This window comes from Perca flavescens, chromosome 18, assembly GCF_004354835.1.
Source record: "Perca flavescens isolate YP-PL-M2 chromosome 18, PFLA_1.0, whole genome shotgun sequence".
NCBI lineage: Eukaryota > Metazoa > Chordata > Actinopteri > Perciformes > Percidae > Perca > Perca flavescens.
This window is the reverse complement of record NC_041348.1, coordinates 25,511,507-25,534,799: the sequence shown is the minus strand read 5'-3', so window position 1 is coordinate 25,534,799 and position 23,293 is coordinate 25,511,507. Positions and strand designations below refer to the sequence as shown.

General features: G+C 40.8%; 1 protein-coding gene and 1 long non-coding RNA gene across 2 annotated transcripts in view; one reads left to right on the top strand and one right to left on the bottom strand.

Annotated features, from left to right (window-relative positions):
* Positions 1-10,359, bottom strand: part of LOC114572953 (exostosin-1) — a 289,717-nt gene extending 279,358 nt beyond the window's left edge. Inside the window, exons 1-3 of the mRNA XM_028604770.1 lie at positions 9,873-10,359; positions 8,284-8,808; positions 7,169-7,920 (exon numbers count right to left, since the gene is read on the bottom strand). Coding sequence (XP_028460571.1) covers positions 7,169-7,920; positions 8,284-8,571 — 1,040 coding nt within the window. The 5' untranslated portion in view covers positions 8,572-8,808; positions 9,873-10,359. The remainder of the gene's footprint in view (positions 1-7,168; positions 7,921-8,283; positions 8,809-9,872) is intronic.
* On the top strand, positions 9,602-15,341 carry LOC114572956 (uncharacterized). Its single transcript, XR_003694843.1, has 3 exons — positions 9,602-9,707; positions 9,883-10,024; positions 15,212-15,341. It is a non-coding gene; the product is annotated as an uncharacterized LOC114572956 (long non-coding RNA).
* Positions 15,342-23,293: the final 7,952 nt, after the last annotated feature.

Sequence of the window (23,293 nt, the reverse complement as noted above, 5' to 3'; positions counted from 1 at the left end):
TCCTTACCTAGGTACTGTCAAGGCACGCCCTCATACTCTGCTTCTGACTGGCTAGTAGTCCTTACCTAGGTACTGAGCATGTGTGACTCCCAACAAAGATGGAACAGAAGTGAGAGGCCTCACTCTGTAGCTAAAACAGAGAGCTCAACACACAGGGTGAAAAGAGGAGCTGCAGCAATGTGTAATACAACAAATATATAATATTTATTATTAAACCACATAAATGTATTCTGGTACAACCTCTAAATACAATTACGAACCTGAAAATTAGCATAATATGAGCACTTTAAAATAGCAAAGACACTTGCGTTGAGCTTTGTGCCTTGCTGGGTGCAAGATAAGGCCCCAACTATTTCAGCACTGCTACAGGGCCTGTAAGTAAAGTTGAATCATGGAAGGAAAGAAGGAGCAAAAATAGCTTCAAGGTTAGAGAGAAAAGAGAGGAGGTCGTTGAACAGAGAGGAAAAAGAAGAAGGGAGTATGTTTTATGGATTTATTGTAAAGTCAGCAGGACATCTCTCATCATTTTGACCATCCTCTACTCTCTTTTCATCTTCCCTCCTCTCCTTGGACCATGAAAGCTATCATGAACGATGTGACAAGCGATCTGAATTAGGCATTTCATCTGCCTCTCTGCAAATTGAGCCTATCAGCCTCCGGTATCAAACATTCTTTGGAGAGACACTTCTGTACAGCGAGGCTCTAATTGGTGAAGCCGGCTGTTATCTATGTACAGTGGAACAGGAGTTCAATGCAGCGCCGCTCAGTGGGAGGTGAGATCTCTCTCTATTCCCTTCATTCACAGCTTAATTCAATTGGGGGGCAATTATCGACCGCCCGAGGCGTCGAGATCCTCGTCGGTTTCTGTTCCCATCAGGGAGGCTTGCTTAAGATCCCCACCCTCGACTGAACAAGGTGATGTCTGTATCGGGTGTTTTACACCCGGTAGAACACTGGCGCAGGCGGCAGCAAACAGACAAGGAGGCTTTCTCAGTCACAAACTCAAGATTCAAAGCTGCGGTGTTGGCAGATGGATGAGGTTAGACTTCAGCACGACTCACTGCAATGACTTATTCCTTCAGGCTGAAAGCAGATTGCCTTCTACATAATGACCAGTGATTTGTTTTTCAGACCGTGAGTGCAAGGTGCAGTACAAAGAATGAAGTACAACGTAAATTACTTTGTTCAAGAAGGCACCTAATTTAAAAAAATACACACACACACACACACTTTTGTAGGTACTTTTCCAATTTAGGCTCCTGTTTAAACTCAACATAAAGATTGCACAAATAATAACATCAAAAGTAATTATCACTTTGGTTTCTAAAGCAGCAAGGCAATGTTTTGGAGTTCACACACCAGTCAGTAAGAAACCGCTAAGAAGAAGAAACAACAACAGAAATAATGGGAGGCGGATTTCTTCTCTTTTCTCCGCATTTTGCCTCCCCACACAATCATCTATTCAATTTCCAGATTTCAGACGTTGTCTTCATACAAAAAGGTTCACTCTTGGACTTCAGTTTGTTGCCTGAATCTCTCAATCAATTGTTTCACCAAAATTTGGCCTTTGCATTGCTTTTTTCCCCCGAAAACTGCAGCATAAATTGGAGTAATGCTAGCCATTTATTGATGCATGTCCACAACTATTTTAGGTACCAGACCTCCCATGAATCAGTGTTCTCAGGGGATTTGGAGGGTTGCAAAGCTACACAACTTTATTTGGAGTCAAATACAATTTTTTTTTTTTTTTTAATACGAAATACTAAATGCAACAAATGTGCTTCTAAATGACTAAAAAGACCAAAGGACTGCATATCATGGTGGAAGTCATTTTGTGTCGAGCATTTAGTCTAGACAGTTTTAGATTAGGGCTGCACAATTCATTGCACTTTTATCGAAATTGCAAGATGGACTAGTGCAATATTCCAATCGCAGGGGGGCAAAATTTGTTAAAAGGCAAATTATGTGTCAAACCATTCTGAATAAAGTATTGTGGTGCTACAGAGACGTCCCAGCCTACAAATCGTATTCTACAGACTAAAAGAAGAAAAATTTCTTTTGCAGAGTTCCTCGCAACAACAACAATAATCCCACTATAATCTTTTTAAAGTGACGGTTCGGCGTTTTTTCACCCTAGGGTCCTTTGCACCATGACCTCGCAACCAAACAACCCCCCAGAAGCTTTTTTCAGCTGGGTCTAACATTGGACAAGTTAGCGTGATCAGCTGAATAGCTTAGTGCAGGCGCTAATGGATCCACGTTTGTATCTCGTAAATGAACCCACTAATAATGCCCGAAATGATACCAAACTTCTTCACTAGTACAAATAGGTTATGCACTCAGAAAAAGATGGATTGGAAAGTTTGTAAGTACACCAGAAGTTTATGTAAATAACACTAGCCTGTTGGCTTCTGCTCTCTCTCCATCTCGTAAAACGTGTGCTTAGGGCCGTCTACAAATTACTACACCGAAAAGAGATACAACAAAAATATTTATTAATTTAATGATTAAATAAGGTAATGTCTCCAAACTTACCTCAATTATAACTTGTCTCCTGCTAGTTATACTACAGCACTTACTTTAAAAAAAAAAGTGAAATTAATATATAATGAGAACAAAATGAGAAGGATACAAAAATGATAATTCCCTCCAATATCGTGAGTCATATCGCAATGTCAGTCAAAAATAACCACAATCAGAATGCAATCCAAACGCAACAATCAAATCTGTGATTTTTCAGCATTGGGACAAAAAAAACAACATTTTATTCCTTAATCGTCACATACACAGTACAATGTAGTGAAATTATATTACTGCATTGAATCCATCCTAAGTATTAGGAGCACTGGACAGCTATACATACAGCATCCGGGCAGAAACTAAGCATCAACCATCCTTGTCATTCACAGTAGGTTTAAAGCAGAGCCAAAGTCTGGTCCGTCTCAGTCTTCTGATGACAGTTGAACAAATTACAACTTAATGACCGACAGCAAATCAAATCCTGCTTTTTTCACAGTTCCATCAGCTCCAGAAATCATTTTCTATAAAAAAAAAATTTAAAAAGTGAGAAACATTGCAACCTTCAAAGTTCCTTGAAATGTGTCGTTCAATGACAAGTGATAACAAGAGAAAGAGAGAAGACGGGAACAAAAGCACTACTGAGAGCTGAACTCAATGCCACTCTCAGAATAAGCTTACTGGTTTTGTTATTGGATATCCGACGAATGCCAGACTGAGACAGAGAATGGACTAATGTAGTATGCTTATTTAGTGAAGGAGCCTCTTAAGCACTTTATGTTCATTAATGCACTCTATCGATTATCATCCTTTGTGTTTTACGCAGCAGTCAGTGTTTATTTTCAAACTCCTTTTGCATGAATAATGTTGCCCTGGCTGTTTTGCTTCACCACAAATACTGCTACCAAGAGCTCATAAAACCACCAGTTTAACCAGCCCCATTCATTCACACTAGGGATTTTTGACATGGTTCGGTTTCTGCCGAACCTTAGAATTTTTTTTCCGCCGAACCCTACACTTGCACTACGCGCACTACGCTGGTCGACATAATGGCGTAAAGGTGTTTACGTAGGTGGACCGCTCAATGCCGTAGTCTGTGAGAAAGTGAAAATGGAACTCGTGAGCAGAAAAAGTGTTGTTTGGCAGTACTTTCAGTCAAAAGAAGGCGACTCAAGTCCAGCTACATGTTCAATCTGCAATTGTCTCGTGGTGGCAAAGACAACAACACACAACATCGCCGCGGTTAAAACATTTGTGTATGAAACATCCAAAAGAATATATGAGTTGTGCATGAAGGAATCTCCAGACAGCAGCCAAAATGCAGCAACTTCAGGTACGGCAAAGCAAGGACAGTCAGAGCTAAAAACTTGTGTTAACCAGGCGACCATTACCAGCTTCATTACTTCATTAATTCAATTTACTGTGTTAATGGACTGAGGATGGAAGTAGGATTCGGTATTTATAAAACTTGTGTTAACCAGATAGTGCCTCTCCCGGGCGGTCAGCCATTCTCTCGGCCAATGAGTCTCCCAACGGCTGCTCGTTAGCTAACGTTAGCTTTCTAATTTCACCCACCCAACATGCCTTCATCATACACTGGTTAGTGAAAATGTGTCACTCAAAAACAAAATTGTCACTCATCTGGCAATAGCGATGTGCTTTCCTACGATGTGAAAAGAGCGTGTGAATTCAACATTAAGTTGTTACATTTAACTATTTTATAGGCTGTGGACGTTGTTTACTTCATTAATGCGTTTACTGTGTTAATGGACTGAGGATGGGAGTAGGATTCGGTATACAGGTTTTGGATTCAGCAGAATCTTAACCAGTGGATTCGGTATTCGGCCAAACCCCAAAAATCTGGATTCGGTGCATCTCTAATTCACACAGAGCCCATTTTTATCCACTTCAAGAGACAGTTTGCAGGTAAAGAAAAAGCTTTCCTCTGTTGATGTTGTTGTTGCTCACATTAATAGCACCAACCCTCCTATAGAGATAGATGGATAGAAAATAAGCAATAAAAAAAACATATGGCTACAATCACGCATTCAATTTCCTCCGTTATCTTTAAAAAAAAAAGAATTTTATGCTGCATAATTTAGTCTGTATTGAGGAGATATATACGCTCAGCATGTGAGCTGCTACTGATAAAAGTATTGTGGCCTGTGGAGCAAATAGTAATAAAAGAAAAAGATGTACCAGTTATTACTGCACTTTAAGAAATACACTGCAGTCCATTAGTAGACAGAGACATGTTACACATTAGCATATTGGAAAGTAAACAATAGCTGTGGGGGTTTACTGCTGACTTAAGAAGAAGATTTATTTATTTATATTAGGACAATGCACATTAATCAACATTTCTGTAAATGCGCCAGTGTTAGCCAGTCGGCTAATTTTCAACTGTAGTCCTAGTTGCATGCAACTAGGACTACTTTCAGCTTTAATTTGAAGGTGTTTAAATCCACATCACATGAACAGCAGAGGAAGTGTGGCCCTCCGTATGCATAGCCTCATATGTGAAGGGGATCAAAATGTATTTACCAAATTAACATTAACTTTAATACAGTCATAATACTTCAAAATGTGGTTGTAAATCCTTTACAGTTAGTGACTGCAGCGTTTTATATATTGGAGCCACGCCATCGCTAACATCAGAAGAAATGGTCACGCTGATGACATAGTATATATAATTGAACGTAAAGGAGAAAAAGAGCAGAGTTGCCAAGTTGATCAGACAAGATGTGTGTAGATCTGATTCTAGTCAGCAGGTAGCAATGATCGATCAAACACACTGAACGCTGACTTTGCTGCAATTAAACCGAGCAGCACGTCACGATGACGGGGAACACATTCTGTCAATAAATAAGAGCACATGTGATTGAAATAAGCAGTACTTTTATGGTTATTTCGGCCAAGGAGGTTTTGTTTTTGGTTTCGTTTGTTGGTTTGTTTATCTGTGAGCAGGATAATGATAAAAAAGACTTCCCTGATTCTCAGGAAACTTGGAGGAAGCGTGTAGCATGAGCCAAAGAAGAACCCATTACACTTTGGAGCGGATCCAAATCACGGGGCGGATACACATATTATCTCCCTCTTTAACATTGCAAAATAGGGCACGCCTTGGCAGAGACTGCGCTCTACGCTCTTCTAGTGCCCTTCTAATTTCTTCATATGATAGTAAAAGGTGACTGAATCACACACTGTACAGTCTGCATCAAGTTGAAGAGAGTTTTAAAGTTATTGTGATATTGATCAGGTAGACTTATATTTTTATGTTGATTGGAGAGTTATTATAAAAGGAAACAGAGCCCCACTTATGTTAACCACTTTCCCGAGAAAACTGCATTTTCTTTGGTCTCCAATCCTCTGAAACTTGGTATCTTCCCCATGATGCTCTGCCAGTGCCAGGCCTGTGCTATAGGGACTATTTGCCTTCATTCTGTGTCATGTGAAACCATCAGTCAGATTGAGTTAAGTCAAGTTAACAATCAACAGTTATACCCTAGAAAGCCCTTTGTGCTCTTGTCTGTTTGGGATCGTTGTCCTGCTGCATTGGCCTAAAATCATGAAAAGGCCTTTGAGTACCACACTGTTTATCCTATATAATGATATAATGGGCTAGGATGGAGCCAAAATAATATGACAAATGTGTCACTGTCCTAATATTTGCAGACTACACCGTACGCAGATGCTCCCCGCTTTATTATTTTTTTTTTTAAAGTTGCTGTTTAGCACCACTTAGCAGGAACCTGGCTAAACCTAAAATATGCAACAGATGACTCTTGTGCTAACATATCCAGGAAAAAGCAGGGAAACGCAGAGGTTGAGAATGGTGTTCCCATTTCACTTTGCATGCAATGGTTTCCATTCTTTCAGCTGTCAACTCTCGCTACAATTTTCAAAGTGTGAACTCCTCTTCTGGGCTCGGATCACTTTTGTCTCGACCAACTCCTGAGCTGACAAAACTTTCCTCCTCTTAACCGTCAACGCCTCTCTACTCTCCTGCTCCTTTGTCTTTCACCCACACACTATACAGACTATACACACACACACACACACACAACACCCACCCAACACACACCCACCCACACCCACTCAAGCATTTTGTCTCAGGAGCACAGCAACAGTGAGGCTCGACTCCCATGACAATTGTGAAATATATATACATGAAAGCATCCAACCTCTTTCGTTCAAGTAAAGAAGGCGCTACGTGCACAGTGGCTCATCCCCAACACTCTCGAGCAGGAGAGTTTTCAGCCAAAAAAAACAAATTTGTAAAGATAGACAGCATTAAGAGCACAGCAAGCACCGGTGAGGAGCTGTAATGATGTGTATCAAACCCACTGCATTTGAAATAACCGACAGCAAATAAGAGCCAAGGATGAGATAACTGCCACAGTGCTAAATGTCTGCTCTCTTTGCAGGATGACAAACCAGCAAAAGCCAACTCTGCGGAGACAAAAAAAAACACAGTAGAACTAAAGAACTCCTAAAACCACCACATACTGTGAACGTGAACTCATAAATCCTCTTAATTGATAGACCTTCAAAGCACCGATGCTCATTTCAAATGGAAATAAAAAGCACACCCAGAAGCAGCGAAGATCAAGGGGGGAAAAAAAAAGCGATCAAAAGAAGTATGACTTACTTTGAGTATTCTTCATTATCTCTGTTGCAGCGAGAGTCCTTGTGTTTCTCCCAGTCCTTGCCATGTTTACACGTGGTCAGCAGAATAATATCTTCCCCGTTGTGGATGTGATACAGAGCATTCCTCGTCTCAGAACCGATGCCCGTCAGGTAACGCTTCCCTTTGAAAACAAGCAGGTACTTCCTGGAAGGCGGCGCATCGTTGAGCGTCAGATAACCTATGCCCCCTCCTTTCAGCGGGTGATCCTTGGAGAACAGAGGGATGGAGATATCAAAGTTGGGTCGGAAGTTGACCACATCTGCGCTGGCCTTGGCCAGCATGGCCTGGCCCACCTCGAAGCCCAGATCCTCGGTGTAGTCCGGCCAGGTGCCGGAGTAGAGGTTGAATATGAGGTGGTTCCTTCCATCGTTCCACGTCGGTAGGCTCTGGATTCGGAGTCGGACGTTCTGGACGTACTGAGCCGAGAGCTGGTCCCGGTCCAACGTGTCCACGGCCAGAATGAACAGACAGGCCCGCGCGGGGTCCGTGGTGTGGAAGCGAGACTCCTCGATGGACGACAGGATCTTCTGGTAGGTCTCGGAGATCTCGTCCCCTCTCTGCGCCGGGTAGATGTAGACCCTGAAGCCCGACTGGCAGCGTGCAAAGTCGAAGCAGGTTTCCATGCGGCAGCGCTTGTTCTTGTAGATGTTGTCGCGGATCGCACGCCGTTCGCGAGGCGAGGTGTGCTGGTGATGGAGCTGGGGGCTGTCCTCCTGTACACACAGGCACACACACACACACAGTCAGGACACACAGCACAATGACATCTATTCTTTCAACACATTCTTATTCCCATCGCGTCAAAAAGTGACGCTTGGTCAGGTGCCTTTGGCGTTTGTTATTGACGCAAAAAGTCTCCTTTAGAGTCATATTTAGACACACTCGGTCGGGACTCTTGGCTTCACTTTTTGACGCTCTGGGTCGGGACCATTGGCATCGGGACATAATATTCGTTTATTTATCACGAGTAATATCGTTATTGCGATATTCAGCAACGTTATCGCATATTTTCCTCATCTCGTGCAGCCCTAATTCTTATGACTGAGTACTTCTTCCTTTATATTGGTTTGGTCTACCTCTTGCTCTCCCCCCTCCAGGTACGGCTCCAGCAGCTGGGTGGACTCGGGCCAGTGCCTGGACGGTCTGGACGGGCTTCTCTGGGGCAGGGGCTGGTACACCTCCTGGCTCTGGTGGTAGTACTGGTACTCCTGCTGGGGGTACAGGTGGTATTGGGGGTACTGGGGCAACTGGTGATATTGGTACGGCTGCTGCTGGAACTCCCCGATTTGCAGACCCCACAGGTAGACGAGGAAGAGAAGACCGGCCCCCACAGACACGAGCAGGTACCGCTTCTTGGCCTGCATGTGTGCTGTGGGGGAGGGGGGGGGGGTGGAGAGGAGGAGGCTGGTTGGATAGATATAGGGAAAAAAAAAAGGAGGAAGAGTAGTAAGAAGGTAGAGGGTTGAAGAGCAGGAAAAAAAATAAAAAAGGGAAAAGGGGAGGAACTAGGAAATGATGAGGAGAGGAGGTAGACACAGGTCAGCTCCACCCACAGAGCAGCCTCTCTATCCACAGCTCACCATTTTTGGATTTTGGAGTCACTAAAAGAAAAAAAAGAAAGAGAAATGTACTCATGAATTAAGTTACCAGTTACCAATGCAATCTTGAGCAAATCAGGATTTCTAAAACAAAGTTGAAACGCAAACTGAGATCGCAATAGCCTACTTATAGAAAATCAGTGTAAAGGCTCTGTATGACCAGAATAATTAAAGTCTTAAAGCTCCTCTAGTGTCCTTAATTATCATCTGCACTCCTACTGACTCTAATGAACATTTAGAAAAGTCAGATAAATGCATTGAAAAGACACCACAAGCGATTTGATGAGGCTAAACTTCAGCTTTCACGTTCAATAGAAGTAAAAAAAGAACAGAAAACAGTCATATGCATCATATAAGTTCAAAAAGGATGCATATCAACCCACTAAGCGTTGCTGACCCCCTAATATGTTGTTAATGCATTTTAATACTTTACCAATCATCAGTCCCAGTCAGGCATTTTTAATCATGTAGTGAGAAAACAAGCACCTAAACCTTTTTTATGTCATTTTGACGACACGTGCAAATGACAAGTCTAGCAATTAAACATTTGTTTGGCCTTTCCAGCTAATATATGTATCTAATTCCATACGACTGAACACATTTCACAAACAACAACTGCATGTTGGCAAAGTCGGCATTGACTGTGCAGCATTTTTCTTTCTGCAAAATTCGAACTTTTTCCAATTTCTTTTTTCACAGCTGGCCCCGGCCGGTGTTTCCGGGGGTTTAACTTGTGCGAATAAGAATGACCATATTCCAACATTTTCATCACTACATTATAAAAAAAAAAAGGCAACTGGTGCGGAATAAAAGAACTGGAGGCGTGTATTAGAGAAAGGTCTTGGATCATGTTCGATAAGCAAAAGCAGCATTAAGCCGCAGGATTTCTGAAGGGGAGTTTGGTGAGTCGCTCGGTATTAATGGGGAACACGTGGGCTAGATGTGCGATATTTAAACCATCGCCCTCGCAAACGCTTTTAAGGATTTTCCAAATAGTAGGCTAACGATCTCTTACGTTTTTTTTTTTTCTATAATCACCGAACTGCCATCACTGCCTGTCAACCTACCTGTTTACAGGGAACACCTGTGGTCCCAGGAAGGGACAGGTAGCCTATCTGCTCTCCCCTCCAGCCCGAGCACGACTCCACCGTCCGGATACACATTCTCCAGCTACACACCCCCTGAACACCTGCTCACAAACCCATCCACAAATCATAAAGTATTTTTTATGATTTTTATTTTTTTTTTAAAGCACGTGTGCAAGGAGTAGTCACTGAGCTCTGCGTCCGTAGGGAAGCCTCAAAATGTGTGCTGGTTTCATCCTCCACCGCGTCCCTGTTACAAACTTTCCTCGAGAATAAAAAAAAAAAAAAGACCACGGAGTGATTCTCACTTGCACGAGAGGACTCCGGCCCCCGGGGGGGGGGCGAGCACACAGCTATCTGTCAGCAGGTATCCTCGGTGTGAACGTAATGTAGACACACGATCATCTGGCCAGAACAGCCGCGATAACATCCACCGCATCCATCCAGGATTAACTGATGCGTTAAACAAGGCGCGTGCATCTTCAATCAGCAACTGCCATCCCCCCCTTTTTCAAAAGAATATTAAAAAATATATATATACATATATATCCCGGAAAGAGAAGATCCCAAACTTTGAAATTTAAATCCACGCTCCCACATGTGCGCTCGGTGAAAAATAAGCAGAAATCATCATCCCAGGTAAGTTACCTGTTTCGGAGACACGCGCTTCAGTAAAATCCTATTTTAGGAGCGACTTCACGGTCTAAATGACAGCGTGTGTGTGTGGTTTTTTTTTTTTTTTTTTTTAAATCGGGTTAAAGTAGTGGATCAAATGTACACCGTGAGTGCATACTGTGGTTCTTTAGGGGGTTATTCCATCCTGACTCCTCGCCTCAGACAGACTCGATGTCCTCACGTTTCCATCCTCAAATCCTGTGTTGGATCTGGGCTGCGCCAGCGTGCAGCACCCAGCAACATGAGCAGCAGCAGCAGCAGCAGCAGCGCTGATAGACCAGACAGCAGCAAGCAGACAGACTGGGTAGGGGGGGAGAGAGAGAGAGAAGGGGGGTATGGTAGCATGCATGGGGCGTCGGTAGGCTCTGATTGTGAGGTATGGGAGCTCGCTGTGATTCAGCTTCTCTCAGTGTGCATTTTGAAGCATTGTTTGTATCAGTTTATTGATGAGTAAAGTCCTAACCCTGTCCTTTTTTATACATTTATTTTTGGGAGCAAGATCATTGAGAAGTTCTGAGAGCAGCATCCAGGACTGGGTCATCCCTAGTTTCAATTTACAAACCAAACTCCATTCAGAAATCTCCAAATGTAGGTGTCGGATGCGATATCTGCCAACATGAGTTTGGATAACTTGTAAAACATGACTTTGTAACACAATTTGGCCATTTTAGGATGTAGCTCTTATGCACAGGGTTCAAAATTAACTTTTTTGTTCACATGACAAATGGCTAGTGAATGTTCACATGTTAACTAGCCACTCAATAGACTTTTGAACCCTGCTTATGCAGCTTGCAGTTGATCCAATAAGCTCTGAACTGAACTTAAAATAATGTGCTCCTATTTTCTTCCCACCAGTAAAAAAAGTAGAATTTTTAAGTGCTGCTTGGTGCTGATGGATGCAAATTCACTTTCAACATATACCGATGTTTCAACAGATGTCTATCAGCCAAGTTATGTTGCGTATAACTAAGAAGATTTCTAATGCAGTTTTAGATGGTATTGCTATGGTTATGGTTATGGTTATGGTTAAGGTTATGGTTAAGGTTAGGGTTAGGTGCCTTGAAATCAACGGTCACAGCACTGCCTGGAAGGAGACGTTGGGGGCTTAAACCACCATTGAGCACTTTCGGGTCTGTTAGAAAGTTTGGTGATTTACATGTAATTTGTCACATTTGCTGCACTTGATAACATTCTGTAGGCTCCCCTTAAGGTTATGATGATTTGGTTGCAAATGACATTAAAAGGGATTTGTCATGGCATGTCAGGGTTTAGTGAACAAGTGACTCTTTTGCAAACCTAAACCGCTTTTAATTAAGGCTTAGCTCATTAAATCTCTCAATGATTCAAATATTCGGCCCTAACGCATCAGCATTGACCACTCATCCTCCCATCTTTCCTGCCCTTGAGTCATGTTGCTGTTATTTTGTACAAAAGCCATTGACTGAATCAAATTAATTTGCTCATGATTTAAATAGATGTCCTAAATTAGAGAGGGTGTTTACAGATGTTGTGGAGGCACACACAGGCACATCATGAAGCAAACATCGCCATCTTGTGGTTCATGTCGCAGCCCACACTTCAACATGTCACTCGGTAGATGATCTAACCAACCTCTCATGTTACAGTGACACTTACCGTAAGACAAGAACTGAGATTTGACTGACCTCTCATTTTGGTATCGACTATAGTTTCTCACGTTTTAGACCAAACCGTTGTATAACCTACTGTACGCCACACCACTTTTTAAAACCATTTCAATAAACCATTGATCTCCCACTTAGTTTTTCTCAGCCAGTGTAGAAGCTCTTTCTGCCCTTTTTTTTTCCCCAAAAAATCTGTACCAAGCTCTGGCAGGCAAGAAGAGGTGCAAATTATATCAGCAAACTGCACATCAATATGAATCCACTGAGCCTGTGGTGCTTTATAGCTAAATTATGACAGAGGCATTTATGTACCAGTAGTGGTGGAATGTAACCAAGGCTATTTAATCACCTAGTTCACTTTTGAGGTACTTGTACTTTACTTGAGTAATTCCATTTAATGCTACTTAATACTTTTACTCCACTACAGTTCAGAGACATATTTTACTTTTTACGGCACTAAATGTATACGATAACTTTAGTTAATTTGCAGATTCTGATTCATAATACGAAATATAATCAATTTATGAATTTGGGTGTATTATTATAGATTACTGTACAATGTACTATGAGTATTCAAAGTAATTCAAATTAGCTCCACTTTTACCAGCTGCAACATTCCAGTGATACTTGCACACATTACTGTATCAGTATTTCTAATCCAATTATTACGAAATAATCGGTACCTTTTGTCATGGAACTTTATATTTTGTCTTTAATCTACTACTTTTATTTTGAATGCAGGAATTGCATACAGTGTACTTATTGTTACTTTGATATAAGTAAAAGATCAGAGTACTATCACCATTGTGTACAAGTCATGGCAGAACCGTTTTGGTTTTTACTGCACGTGCCCCAGAAATAAGACACCTCACAGGAGGTGGGAACGGTATAAATCCTGGACTTCAAATGGTTGAGGAATGGGAAACCAATTAAACCAATGAAACCTTAGACAGGATTACTCATCTTTCTTCACCTCCGGCTGTCCAACAGCAGAATAAATCCATGGACATGACTTTGAATTGTAAGAATACACAGCCAAACATCTCTCTCTCTCTCTCTCTCTCTCTCTCTCTCTCTCTCTCTCTCTCTCTCTCTCTCTCTCTCTCTCTCCACCAGTTTTGTTTTCATTTACCTGTACTGTGAGAACTGTGTAGGGTCGGCTGGTGTTGATGGCTTCATGGTTGATTAGGGGAAGATAAATCTGAAAACGTTGCGGAGCAGCAGAGAGAGAGAGCTAAAGTTTGATCTGTTACAGTCTCAGTCCATCGTTTCAGTTCCTCCACTTTCTCCTTTTCGCCATCAATCTGAGAGCTTATGGGATCGTTCAGGTGACGGTTAGTAAAGTCTCTCTTCTCTCCATTGTTGACCAGCTTTTAGGATGATGGATGGATGAATGAATGGATTTGGGTTTCTCTTGTTGAAATACACATCATTGATTCTTCTTTGGTTCATATATAGTTCTGCATAAGTGGATTCATTAAAGGTGCCCTGCCACACAAAACCGTTTTTACTTGCATTTATTTTTTTAAATATGTTAGGTCCATATGTGTTCGTGTTATGTCGTGAATGTGAAAATGAACTGCTACCTCCTCCGTCAGCTCTGTCAGCTCTAGCCACTGAACAGAAATAAGCAGAGAAATCAGGCCAATTACAAAAGCTGGTCAGTCTGATGTGGTGTTGCCTGAGCTCATTACTATTCATGAGCTCGCCCAGTTGGGCTGGGTAAAGGATTCTGACAGCCAGGCTCTCATTGGCTAGCTGTTAGCCAATCAGAGTCAAGCAGCTTAGCTCGTTGAATATTAATGAGAACTGGCACAAATCAAGCTGATTCTTCCTGCAGGCTTTCAGACATTACCACAAAGTAATGAAATACGTGTGGCAGGGCACCTTTATCTGTGCTGTCCTGCTTAATTCCACCTGTTTCCTCATCTATTTTGTCAAAGTATAGTTGGGCCAGTGATGGAATGTAATAAGTACAATTAATTAAAATACTGTACTTAGGTACATAGTGTGGTGTTGTTACTTTTACTCAAGTAAAAGGGTTGCAAAATTCCAGGGATGTTCAAGGTGGAAACTTTCCATGGGAATTAACGATAATGTATGGAGAATTTATGGTAATTAACGGGAGATAACGGGAATAAAATGTACATATGGGAGTTATCTGCTCAGGCTGTATTTACTATGTCATATCCAGATATAATTAACCTTTAACTATATCATAAGAAGATCATAATCCATGAATATGCCAAATAAATACATTGATTTACATTTATTTGATTGCAGAGTGTATGGTATGCTGCAATCATACTTAAAATTATATTTAGTTTCCTCTGATACTTTATAAAAAGTTATATTTAACTGGTGTTCAATTTTAGTGCATTTGTAGGAGATTATTAACAATAACAAAACCTAAACTATGTTTTAGTTTGTCTCTAAATTCTTTATCCGCCACTAGCTCCAACTGCTGAAGATGTAAGTTTTTAAAATAAAAGGGTCACAAACGTATACTTCCTTTTAAAAAAAAAAGGTAAGGCAAAGTCATTTCTTTAAACAGATGGGCACCGTAGCTTTTAGCAAATGTATTATTTTTAGCAGCAGTTTTGGTTCACTAGTGAGTATTTTCTGCAGCAGGACAAGGTATGTGGGATTGACTCACAGCAATGAGCTACAACAGGCTTTGGTAAAACAATACTTGCGAGTAAGATCAGTTGTTGGTTTTGGTTTTTCGTGGGATTTGTTGATGATAAGAAAAACACAGAATATCTACTGGTTTACTCCTTTGATTTGAAGTTAGACGATCAACAGAAAATATATAACAAATTTGATATTTGATTAATCATTTTAATTACTGACGCTACCTAGCATAGTTTCAGGAGCAGGGCCACACCTCAAACACTGTCATTCCTATAAATACCTCCCCCTCCTACCCCCACCCCCACCCTTCCATTCTGCACCCTTCCCTCACACCCTCGTGCTGTTCCTCTCCTTTCTCCTCTTCTTTAGGTCCTATGGGGGTTCTGTCGTGCCCGGGTGCTACGGCGGATTCCCCAGCGAAGCCTCCCCAAACGCAGTCAACATCAAGTCAACTGATGACTACAAGCGACTTTACGTCGCGCATTCCAGTGATTTCATGCCTAGCACTCCAATCATCTTTCATTAATAAATTGTTCAAAACGTACCTGGTTGATGGTGTGGTCCTTGCTGGTGAAATGAATCAAATATAAATTGTAGGGTCCAACTTCTCAGGTAGGTTCCAATAGCTTCCAATACTAAATCGACAGCACTTTAAGTAGTTCATCTGGGGGTTCTTTTAACTTCATTTGTATAACACTTAACTTACTTAAATCATAAACTGCCATTTAACACTATACAATAAGTACATGCCTTAAGGTGCATTTTGTGCAATCTTTTTGGTGAATTTCTTCATGCGACTAGCCAGAAGAGAAGAGAAACTTCAGGTTTTATGTCCCACTGCGATGAATAAAAGAAAAACTTGAAAATTATCAGCGACACGAGAAGTGATTCCAATGTGGGAGGAAAATGATTTGACTCCCGTCTTAATCTTTGTTCTGTATGCCATGTGGAGGAGTCATCTAAATGCTAACAATGTTGACTGAGTCACATCCTTGGACGGGAGCACATGTAGACACCCCCCTCCCAACAACCCAACACACTCACGCACACACACACACACACACATATAAATAAAAAATCAATTTCTCTGTCTGCCTTGTGATTTTTCGTTTCATCTAATGACTCCAGCTAACTCATAATGTAACACACACACACACAAACACGAAGCCAGCTGGGCCGCTCGCTGCTATAATCTAGTCCTGTTCTGTTCAGATGCTCCAGCTCAGGATTTGAAGCTGCAGTGCAATTTTCAAACAATCCACATTTTACGACCACCTGGTGCAGAACAAAACGCAAAAGTGAGGCTGTAATTATTGTCCGTGTGAGAGTCAAAACACACCAACAGAACAGCTATAAAAGCCTCCTCCATCTACAGAAGTGCATCAAGCGACACATGGTGGATCAGTAGCCAGCGACGCTTTTTATGGTGGAACCAAATAAATCAGTTTGAAATGAAAAGCCCAAATTGTGATGTGGCTAAAGCTTTGGTGCGTAACTTTCTGATATTATATATATATTACATTTAAGCCATTGCCAAATGAGTTGCTACGAAGCTAACTAAGACTATAAGCTCCACACAACTCTCTCTGTATTTCTCAGTATGGCTGTGTTCAGAAGATTGTGGCGTCCGGCGACTTTCCCGCGCAGAAGCTCGAGTGAAGACAATTACCTCTTCTGAAGAGTCTATCATGTTTTTCTAATCCTTCGTGTCCTCCTTGGCTACCAGCAACTGCGTGCGGGAGGGGAGGGGTGGGAGCACGGAAGGCTTGTATTATGTGGACACGCCGAATGTTGTTGTCATCACTTAGAATTCCTCATGGGGGCGACAGAAACTACACACTATGGCTTTAACATCACAAAACGGCATGAATCAACTGACAAAATAAGGCGTAACTTGGGGGGGGTGGCTCCCCTTCCTATGTCACATGCAGGTTCATTACAATATACCCCTCCCACCCATCCCATCTCCACCCCTGGCTTGAGAACTACCTTTCTAAAGGTGCGCCATATTCTTCTTGCAAGCCAATCAGAGCAGACTGGGCTTTTCCGATGGCAACAGACAGGAGGCTCCAGGCTGCAGCCGTACAGTCTTGCATATTTTTTAGTCACACTAGTGTAATACACTAGTATCATCTATTTTTTTCCAGCGGCCCAAATCGGCCCAAGAGTGCATCGGCCCTTCTGGCATTCGCCAGATATGCCAGATTACCAGTCCGACCCTGTAAATCACAAAGTCTTTATCAGCAGATTAAGTTTAATTAGGTATTTGAAGGTATTTGGCTTTATGCAGGTATTTTCCAAACTGTTCAAGGACAAGATGAATGAGATGTTTTTGTGAAACCATGTCTCATCTGCTCTGTTGAGCCTGGTTACATTTGTTCCATAAGTTTCTAGTTTGGCAGTTGCAGACAGTAATGGTATGTGCACACTGTTCACACGTTATTGCCTTAATGGCCATTACTTTTCCAAACTCAAGTAGTCATGGATACAGACAGAGGGAGACAGAGAGACAACATAATTACATCTTGTCAGATAGTCTCAGCAGTCTGGAGATGGCGGCGAAGCCACACTTCATTTAACACGGAAGTAACAAAGGATGACAAAATGCAGTCTTATAAAATAACGTAAACTGCCTGCAGAGATAACAAAACAAACTGGATGAAGCATTTCATTCTTTGGAAATCACTTTTTAGGGAAATTTTCTTAAAAACCTGGGCAAGTAAACCCAAAACTATCTGCATGACTTGATACCACAAGAGGTAACAGACACAGGGCTGATAAACCACATTTTGTATAAATCTCTCGCAACCTATATTTACTCTTATTGCCGTTTTCAGTGACAAAAACAATAGGCTAAATTCCATATAATTAAACTGAAAATATAGCTACAACAACCAGTGACATCTAATCAGATGTTTACCAATCAATAAGCCCAAAGTCCCATGCAGAAGTCTTGAGAGAGATGTGTGTGTATATATATATATATATATATATATATATATATATATATATTTATATATTATTTTTTCAAAACATACCCAAAAAAGCCAACATTAGAAAGAAAATGTCAGGAAAGGTGCATTAAAAAATACTTATCATTATATATGTGCAATTTATTGTGACTAATCTGTGAGAAAATAGGTTTCTGTGTGTGTAATTTGAGTTAAATGACTTTTATATATTGACTGTTTAATACATAGACATGTACACTCTGTCCTGTCTTATGCCAATTCTGTTTTATCAACTCATTTGTCATTTGTCTCATTTGCTCTTTTACTGTTTCAACCTGATTTTAAAAGCCAATCTACTATGCCTACTGATTTTGCAACAAAAGACACTATATACGGGACAAAAAAAATGACAGAAGACGAGACAGGTAACGGGACAAGGAAAAATCTCTCTGTTGGATCTTTTACTGGTCACTTTCATTGGATGAGGCAAGGCAGTGCCAATAATTTTTTTTTTTTTTTTTAATGGATGCTGTATTGTGTGAATGATTTATTATTATTGTGTTTTTACGTATTTGATCATGTGTTTTTATGTACTTTGATCGTGTTGCTTTGCATGACTAGACTATGCACGGTGTCCAAGACAAATTTCCCAGTGATGGGACTAATAAAGTATAATAATAATAATAATAATACACCAAAGGTATCTTTCCGAATAATACAACCTTTAGCTTTGAGCTGTTCTAAATGGGTCTTGACTGATTACATCTTTACTATCTTTATAGTGTGGCGTTCAGTCAGTCTCAGAGCTGTGAGGTGAATGCATCACTCTGCAGCGCCTCAATGCATCTGCAGTGCAAACTGATTTTTCGTGCCACCACCTCTCACTGGCAGTGTGTGTGTGTGTGTGTGTGTGTGCGTGTGTGAGAGAGAGAGAAACATATTAGGGTCAATCGATAAAAAAGAGAGAGCCTCCAGGACTGAAACAGGAATCCTCTCCTCCCTCTCTTCTGCCACTCTTCACTTCTTCTTTGTCATTAGCCTGGGACTCCTGACCTTTAGCCCAAACTGGGAAATGTCAGAAGATGCTTGTAATGTCACAACAGCTTATCAGGGCGAGGATGGGCTGTTGTTATGGAGACAGCATCACTACCGCAAGCTTGGTGGAACGTTTCCAGCTCAGTGCAATTCACTTCATTGAACAATGAAACCTTATTTGTTTCCTGCGTGTTAGTGCTGTTGTTCCCATAGAGGGTACGGCGGTAACATTTCACTGTGTTAAAAAAAAATGATAAAACTGGGGCAAAAGTTACATTAACAACTTTTTACATTTTCAATGTAAAGTAAGCTCGCCAATATACACATGATGTCTGATCTGTGAGTTTACTTAATTGCTTTCATTTGGCCATAAACACCTAAATGGAAATAAATACAACCAATTAGCATTCTTTCATGACTTTAAACTGCTGACTTTTTTTCAAAGAAAACAAATTATTTGAAAGAAATGATTTCACTTTATACTGATGTTAGTTTATACGTCATATACAGTATTTACCATTAAAATGACTTGTTTTGTCCGTGCTTTTTTAAATAAATTCTTATAACAGAGGTCCACGGTGTTAGCCTCGTGAGACCGTCCTGATCTCGCGAGCTCCAGTTTTCCACTCGCAGATCAGTCTGGCATCTTGAGATAGAGAAAATTTGGAGTCGTTAGCCAAACGACCGGGCCAATCAGCGTTGGTTTTGAGGTGGGTTAGGTGGTGATAGACAGATGGTTTATCCAATCAGCTAATGTTAGGTTTAAAAAAGTTAAAGCCAGGCTATGTTTGAAAAACAATGTTTAATGGGGCCTGCAGCTAAATTTAATCAAGTAACTACACTAATCAGCATTTGACTGCCTCACCCAAAACCTAGCTTCTGAAGAATTAATTAGGTCATGGCTGTTATTTAGCATACTGTGGGAGACTCATTGTCCCCACAGGAAAGGTGACTGTTGTCTCTTTTTGGGGAGCCATTCCCTGCAGGGCCAGACGTGATTAGAACAAAGGAAATGCAAACTCTGTAAACTTGAACAGAATCAGCACTACCACGTGAAACAACCTTTGTCTGTGACCTGGAGTAAACCTGAAATCAGAGGTGTGTCTTTAACCTGGGACAGTTTCCATTCAGGGAAACACCCACAATTCCAAGGAATATAATTCTGATCCTGAGTAAGATTCGGGGCTTCAACTGTGACCCCGCAAGGGGAAACTGCTGCGGTCCGCTGTTTACAGTGTATTTGTTTTGTCATGTCGCATGGCTGCTAACTGTGACCCGACAGGGGAAGCATGTTTTGCAGTCTGCTGCTGGCAGTGTTTTATGTTTTATGTTTGATTGTGTTTTGACTGTCGTTTTCATGTTGTTTTATTAAACCTCTTGCTTAACTTTCAATTCGACCCCAGAGAAATCAAATTGAACATGTCATTTAGATATTTCTTAACACTAACCAGTATTTTCAGACAGCGGTAGCCACTCACTAATGCTTTTTTTCTCTTGGATCCTTCTTTTGGAATATTTTGGAACCTGAAGTGGTGTCTTTTATTCCTAAATTCTCTTTACACAAACAGCACATCTCCTTTACCGACATGTTGCTTGCATGCTGAGCTAACGAGCTATGCTTTGCCTGCAGCAGCAGGGGCGGGCTTGTGGTTGTATTTTCATACGCTTCGTGGATCTGATTGGTTGATTTGGCCCAACTATCACCAACATAGGAAATAGACAGATGGTTCATCCAATCAGCTAACCAGTATTTCCGCCCCTTCCCAAAAGTTCTCCAACGGAAAGTTCCCAGATGGATATGCCGAGCAAATGCGAAGCAATCCATCTGGCGGAGTCAGGTTACCACGGTGTCAGTTTTAGCTGAAAAAGGTTGCATGTGTATAAAAATGTAAAATATAAAGGTTTTGGAAACCACTGTGTTAGTGTGTGAATGAACGTTTTTCATTCTTTCTTTTTTTTATTATTTACAATTAATAAAAATAAAAAATAAAACGTCTGCGTTACTTGCACTTCAGTCCGGTTAGTAAAGCAGAGTTTTCCCATGATACACATCTTCAACTGTAAACCGGACTGACTTGATTTAGTATCATTTTTAAGGTCTGTTGGCTGCTCTGCTCCTTCCGAAGAAGCACCAAGCTGCTCACCGCTTATCTCAAATTGAAAGTTCTTAAAAAGGTTCTTTCAAATAAAGGGGAGTCCTATTCGACCGTTGGAACAAGATGACATGTAATAGGCTGAAGAGACGACTTCCCCCGGTGGGGATTCATTTAACCACCCTCTCTCCCGCTACACAATGTCCAACACTGTGGAGATGATAAAACTCATATAACTGTTGCGTTCGCTAGGAAAAATGAAATAAAAATGTGCTGGAATGGGAGTCTGTATGTGTCTGTGTGCGGTCCTCTCTCACATTACCTTTCATTTTATGTTCCTTTTGCTTTGACTCTTTATTAGTTTTCCTCCCTTTTATGGGTAGAATATTATTTGTTCGTTTGATTATTTCTTTACCTGCTTCTCTCTTTTCCTTGTCTGTCTTTCTTTGTAAAAGAGAGTGTGAGTGTGTCCTTTTATGCAGCTAAAGAAGATTTTGTTCTCATTCTCATAGGCATTAGAGACACTACTGTTTGTGTCGCAGTCTTAAGTAAAAGTAGAAATACTGTAGTCTAAAAATACTCCATTACAATTAAGAATCACATTCAAAAAGTACAGAAGTATTATCAGCAAAATTTACTTAAAGTATCAAAAGTAAAAGTACTCTATATGCAGAATGGCTCCTGTCAATGTGGCAGAGAATATTATATTAATCTGTTTTTATTACTAATGAACATGTAAATGTAAAAGCATTCTAATGTTGTAGTTCAATCAATGTGGAGCTGAGTAAAAAATAGTATTGCATCATATCATATAAGCATATCATAGTTTTTTTATGTAAAAAGTAACAATAGTTACTTCTGGAAAGACGTTTTTAGTTCCAAGGTGTAAAACCAAGCGATATAAATACAGCTTTGTTCCAGCGGCAGTCACACTAATGAACAAGCTATAAGAAAAATTGCACAATTTGCACAGCCTGTATTTACGTAGGACATTTGTTCATTATTTATTCATTGGTTTTTAGATTATTTTTGATGGGGTTTTTATTGGTATTTATTGGATGTTTCAGCACCTTGATTAGCACTGGAGCACTTTTAACTGTTTGTATTGCTATTCATAGTCCCATTGCATGTTGTCTGTGTTTTCTAAACTGTGTGCCATGGATGCCGTGCACTTCTTAAAGGTGCTGTAGGTAGGATTGTGAAGATCCAGGACTTAGCCAAAGAATTTGAACATCGACAACTTCTCAGTCCCTCCCCCCTTTCCGCTAAAGCCCAAAACGGTCTCCTAAGCCCCTCCCCCCCCACAAGGGAGAATGAATGTGTGTGCATGAGCAGTGATTGGCACGCAGTTAGACACCCCCCCTGGCCCTGATTAGTGCATCTCAGGGAGCGGTGGATTTTTGCAAATCGCACTACAGGCTGTAGGTGGTGCCAGAGGAGCCAAACTTTTATTTTTTTTTTAATTACCTGCCTAATGTAGTTCTACTCAAACATAGGTTCACTTTCAGCAAATATGACAAAAGTTAGTTTTATAAGTCTTACCTACTGTATCTTTAATTATGCAGCAAATTTACCTAAGGGTATAAATAAAGAACCCTGAAATAAATGTAGTGGTTTAATAATGATGTTTCCCTCTGAAATGTAATGTAGGAGTAGAAGTATATATGTAATACAGTAAAGTATAACTATGTCAAAATCATACTTAAGTACAGTAATTGAGAAAATATACTTAGTTACATTCCACCACTAGAGTGAGAAAGACAGATGGAGGTGGACCCCTCTGCCCACACAGCTAAATGTACTTTTGGTCTTGGACAGTTTTTCTCTGCCAATTACAGTATTTTCCAGTTCAGGTAAATGTTCTTGTTACATCAAATAAAGACATTTTAGACAATAGTGTGCTTCCAGCTTTGTGGGAACAGTTTGGGGAAGGACCTTCTTCATGTCAATATCCCTGTGTACAAAGAGGGCAGTAAAGAAATGTCTTTCCCAGTTTGATGTGTAAGAACTTTAATGGTCTGCAAAGAGCCCTGACATAAATTCATCCAACACCTTTGGGATGAACAAGTCCCTGGTTTTAAGCCAGACACTTAAAATATTAATCTGAGCCTGTCAGTGGCAAAACGGGCACTTTTGTGAAGGTAAAAAACAAGCTTGGACAATTACCCCATTAACTGACATTGCAGCTTATTTTTGACCGCGGTCGACTGCAGCGATCTTGCTTATTACTGGACTCATGTCAAAGATTGTTGTTCCCATCAGTGACTTAGACACAAAAACATAGAAAAATAGGGTCCAGGTTGGGAAAAAAAATGGTAGTTTGCCTTTAACCTGGAACCCACAAGGGGAAACAAAGCCAGAATAGACCCAGA